The 5,642-nt window shown below is 32.8% G+C and overlaps 1 protein-coding gene across 4 annotated transcripts in view; it reads left to right on the forward strand.

The window, feature by feature from the left end:
- The window catches only part of LOC107751817 (focal adhesion kinase 1-like), a 49,930-nt gene extending 46,002 nt beyond the window's left edge, over positions 1–3,928 (forward strand). For all 4 annotated transcript variants that reach the window (XM_016567586.1, XM_016567587.1, XM_016567588.1 and 1 more), the window contains 4 exons: positions 413–524; positions 671–745; positions 3,491–3,601; positions 3,799–3,928. In XM_016567586.1, the coding sequence (XP_016423072.1) occupies positions 413–524; positions 671–745; positions 3,491–3,601; positions 3,799–3,918 (418 nt within the window). In that variant the 3' untranslated portion in view covers positions 3,919–3,928. The remainder of the gene's footprint in view (positions 1–412; positions 525–670; positions 746–3,490; positions 3,602–3,798) is intronic.
- Positions 3,929–5,642: the final 1,714 nt, after the last annotated feature.

Here is a 5,642-nt window from a genome sequence, read left to right on the forward strand (position 1 = left end):
TAGGTAATTTTAGGCCTTTTTTTTTTTTTTTTGCAAATCAGCAGTTTTTGATTTTCAAGATGCAGGGCTGCGTTTATTAACCAATTAATGTTAACATTGAAAATGTAGGCATTACGATGTAGTTTTTACTAAATCTGTGTGCAATTGAATATAAATGAAGGCTGTCAGAAAATGCTACTCATGTAGTTATTTTGTGGGGAACAGACTTGCATTTCCAATGGCGTGATGAAATACACAGGTGAAGCATTAATTAATGTGTGTTGTTGGAGTTCATTTTCTGTACTAGCCCCAAAAATTCTTCCTGTCTTTGTCAGGATGTGATTTGAAACGGGCCAAACATTCACTTGTCAAATGCTCTTTAAAAGCATCTTCCCTGGAGGTCTTTGCTGACTCTTGCTGTCTGTCTCTGCAGCACTATCCTGGACGAGGAGAAGGCCCAGCAGGAGGAGCGTTTCCGTATGGAGATGAGGAGACAGGTCACCGTGTCCTGGGACGCTGGGAATTCAGACGAGGCTCCTCCGAAGGTCCGATCTCCATCCGCATCTGCACACTCAGTTACTCATTCATGTGACGAGTTTTCTGTGTTAGACGATCTGTTTGGAAAGAGCTCTGACCCTGATGAGTGCATGTCTTTACTTTACTAAGTGCTGAGTGTGTTTTGATCTCACAGCCCAGCAGACCTGGTTACCCGAGTCCTCGATCCAGCGATGGTTATTTCCCTAGTCCTCCGCACAATCACTACCAGGTAGCATGACTTACACACACATCAGCATCTTCATGCAAACACACAACAAATAATGCATGAAAATATAAATGCACGCCGAAATGCTGAGATGCAAGTTTATGCATTAAAAAAGAAAGTACAACTGCACAACTCATATTTGTAGGCATATTAGTTTATTTATTGAAGCAAACATCTCAGCCTTCAGCTTTTCTGAATGTATAATGCATATATAATGTATATTAATGCAATATAATGTGAACGTTCCGTATTTGTGCAGATTTCTGTATTTTCTGACCTGATGTACGACCCACGAGAATTCTGAATTTGACAATGCAACCATGTTTTAAATTTGTAATTAGAATTGTTTATAAATCTGTTGTCAACAAAAGAGAAAATGTAAGGTCTCCCAGCAGTTTTCCACTCTGTATTACCGCTTTCTCTATAGTTTTAATGTTTGAAAGCAAAGAAATTAAGGAGCCGCACATATTAGTATTGTAATTTTACTGTTTACTGTAAAATGTATTATTATTATTATTATATTAGTGTCAACTTTTTAATTTTACATTACGATAGTATTATTGCAATAGTAATATAGTTATTGATTTATTGGTTTAATTTTTATAATTTAATAATTATATATATTTTATATTTAATAATTAATTATATTTTATATTTAATAATTATAATATAATTTAATAATTATAATTAATTATATTACTTTTAATACAATTATTTTATTTTATACGGTTTATAAATAATAATTATAATAATAATATTACCATCATTATTATATTAATGAATACTTGTTTCGTTATTGTACAGTACGATAGTATTATTGCAATAGTAATATATTTCTTTATTGATTGGTTTAATTTTTATAATTGAATAATTAAAAATAGATATATTACTTTTAATAAAAATTATTTTATTTTATACGGTTTATAAATAATAATAATAATAATACCATCATTATTATATTAGTGAATACTTGTTTTGTTATTTACAATATTGCAATAGCAATATTAATTTATTTTTATTTTATAAATAATTTTATGGAATGTGATTTCCTTCTTTTTTGTCCTTAGCTGATAACATGCTTATTATTTCACAGCCATAGAAAGCAGACTAAACAGCTCAACAATTACCAGCAGGTGGAGAAGATTACATCATAGTAAAAGTAATTATCTAGCCGTTTTTCTGGCACTAAAAACATTAGGGTTGGGTACCGAAACCCGGTACCAATATGGCACCTATATAACCGGTATGTACTAGAACCGAATCCGAACGCAGATTTCGGTGCCTCATTTCGGTGCAATGACTGAGCGATCGGTATCGAAAAAAACCCAAACGATACCCAACCCTAAAAAACATTACAAAGTGAGTAGTCCTGTTATTCATAAACCTGCTGGCGATTGTACATTGAGAAAGGCTGATGGGTAAAACGCTGCTTCAGTAAGTAAATAAACTAAAGAATCTGAGTTGTGCAGTTACACTTTCTTTTTCATCACACAACATACACCCAGAAAGTCTCCACACCACATAAAACTCCGCAAACATCTGACAAACTGATTACTGGAGCCAAACACATTCAGACTCCTCGATGTACTTCAGTGTTCAGTGAATGCAGACTGATTATTCAGCTCTGAGTCTGAGTTATCTCTCAGTGTCTCGCTGAGCGTCTCTGACAGCAGGCATTTCCTGTGAGCTCTATTGTTGAGTCCAGATACATTCCTTCAGCTCAAACACACACACGTCTTCATGCCTTAAAAGGCTTTTGTGCTCAAAGTGCCTGTTATTTTTGTATCAGGTTGTTTATTAGTCGTTACGAGAGGAAGCGAGAGGGCCTTAATAATAAATCCAGATACATTCCTTCAGCTCAAACACACACACGTCTTCATGCCTTAAAAGGCTTTTGTACTCAAAGTGCCTGTTATTTTTGTATCAGGTTGTTTATTAGTCGTTACGAGAGGAAGCGAGAGGGCCTTAATAATAAACTGAAACCGCTTTCACAACACATATTAGTTACATAATGCAACATTTATGAGCATGAAAGGAATTAAAATACAATGGTACAGTATTGAAAGGTATTTAATATTAATATTTAATAATAAAACTAAATCTGTTTAATGTACATATAAATTGTAAATGGAAAAAAAGCTCAAATAAAATACGAGTATTAGATACTAACTGAAATAAGTTTGTTGTACGCAATATTAAAATTATTTTTTTTTTAAACTAAAATTAAAAGAAATTAAAACAAAATAAAAATATATTTAAAAAAATAATGGCAAAAGCACATAACAAAAACTCACAAAAATGCCGCAAGTGCATAATAAAATTACTAAAAATGAAATTAAAACAGAAAATATAAAAATAAAAGATAATCAAAGATGAAATATAATAAAATTGAAATATATTAAAAATTGAAATAAGTTTAGGTTCTAAAAGTACTAAAATTACTAACTGAAAATATAAAAAAAATAAAACTAAAATAAAAAAATAAAAGCTAATAAAAACAAAGTGCATAACAAAATTACTAGAAATTTAATTTAAAATGCAAACTGAAAATATAAAAACATTTAGAAAAACAGTATATAAAAATAGTATATAAATAATACTGATCGCTACAGTATGATTTATTGAATTTAAAAAAATTTAACTTATTTATTTATTTATTTACTTGCTTACCGATTTTATTGGGGCACTTTGGATAAGAGCATGTGCTAAATTGATAAATGTAAATGAAATGTCTTGTCATTTGTGAAGGGGTCTGGATTTCCCGGTGCAGGATTCCCGCTGCAGGCGTCTGTCCTCGACCCGCATGAAGCATGGAACCATCACAGACACGAGGTTCCTGTGTGGTCTCCAAACATGGAGGTGAGCGAGGAGACGGGACGCTCTGTGTGAATGAGCGCTTAGGGTTAGGCTTCTAACTGCTGGTGTATGTGTATGTGTGTGTGTGTGTGTGTGTGTGTGTGCGCGTGCGTGTGTGTGTGCGTGTGTGTGTGTGTGTGTGCGTGTGTGTGTGTGTGTGTGTGTGTGTGTGTGTGCGTGCGTGCGTGCGTGTGTGTCAGGATGGGGGCGCTCTGGGGCGGAGTCAGGGGATGGAGGAGACGCTCATCAAACAGCAGCAGCAGATGGAGGAGGACCAGAGATGGCTGCAGCAGGAGGAGAGCTTCCTGGTACTGACATAACTTCTCTCTGTCTCTCTCTTACACCACACTGAGTAGAGCTTGCAAAATCAGATTTGAGTTCCAAATGTTTGTTGAATTTAAACTCAGAATGGAAGCAAGCAAAAAATGTAATCTAAAAAGTGTGAAAATAAAACCAAATGTTTAAAAAAACATTACATATTTATATAATATTAAAATATTTAAAAATAATTCTAAATACAGATATACAAAATATTACATTATTATTATTATTATTATTACTATATGTTAACTGTGATTTTCAAGCCTGGAATAGCCATTCAGATTAATTTACTTAAAGTCATGCAAGTCTCTAGAGTAAAAATAAGAAATAAAGTATTAAATAAAATAAAAATAATAATAAAAATTTTATTTAATTATAATATTAAAAAATTTAAAAAATATTTTTAAATATTTAGAAAATATAACAGATATACAAATATACAAATGTTTTTAATGTTATTATTGTTAGTAGTAGCAGTAATATTATATGTGAAAACCTGGAAATGTGATTTTCAAGCCTGCATTAAAGATTAAATTGGAGATTAAATTAATATAATCTTAAAAAGTCATGGAAATTTCTAGAGTGAAAGAAAGAAGTAAAGTTTAAAAAAAAAATCATTCATATTATATATTTAAAGAAAAATATTTTTTAAATATTACATCATTTGGAATTATGTAGTTTATAATAATAATAATATTTAACTTATAATTTTATAAAATAAATAATACAATAATCTTATAGTATATACTAATTATTAATAAAAATAAAAATAAATACATTTAAAAATGTAAAAATTACTGTTTAATGTTTCATGAAATGACTCCTAGAGGATCAGCTCTTCTCTCTCACTTCCTACACTTTCTTTGGCTTTGGTTTGTTGGTCGTTTGCATCTGTTGTTGTTGTTACTCGGCGGAAGAGATGGAACAGAGTGAAGATGTCCTGATCTCCCAAATTCAGTCCTGAAAACAAAGCTGTAAATCTGTGAGCACCTGTAACCAGAAACCCGCTTCCCTTCACCAGATGTCACATCTCCATCTCTGCCAGACTCTCTATTTCCAGATGATATTTTAGGCGTCACATTTTCAGTTCAGTGGGAATGAGAAGAGTTTCCTGTGTGCCGAGTGAGAGAGAGCGAGAGAGAGAGAGGCGTTTAATTGACACTTACAGATTTGACACGCTAGTGATGTTCCCCGCAGGCTGAAGCTGTGGATTTGAGGACTGTTGTGAGGAGAGGTTTGGCTGTAATATCGCTCTGCATCCGGTGGAAAGTCGGGCGGCCGCTGAGGACGCGTGTCATTAGCGATCGTTTGGTTTGGCAGTGAAGGTTTGTGGGAATCGGTGGAAACCCGTGTGTTTGGTGCCGTTCTGAGAGCCGTAAAGCTCTCGTCTGAACACTGGCATCTGCTGCGTCTGTGTCATTCTGTGATTAAGAAAAAATAAATACTTTTCTCAAAAGGAAAGAATCAGAGTGTCTGGAATGAACACTAGTGCACTGCATACTGTACAGGATTTACTGTATACTAACTGACCTTATTTCAAATTAGTGCTGTCAAACGATTAATCGCGATTAATCGCATCCAAAATAAAAGTTTTTGTTTACATAATATATGTGTGTACTGTGTATATTTATTATTTATATATAAATACACACACATTCAGTATATATTTTGAAAATATTTACATGTATTTACGTGTATATATTTATATTCATATAAATTATAT

This window comes from Sinocyclocheilus rhinocerous, unplaced genomic scaffold (genome assembly GCF_001515625.1).
Source record: "Sinocyclocheilus rhinocerous isolate Xijiao unplaced genomic scaffold, SAMN03320098_v1.1 scaffold170, whole genome shotgun sequence".
In the NCBI taxonomy this organism is placed as follows: domain Eukaryota; kingdom Metazoa; phylum Chordata; class Actinopteri; order Cypriniformes; family Cyprinidae; genus Sinocyclocheilus; species Sinocyclocheilus rhinocerous.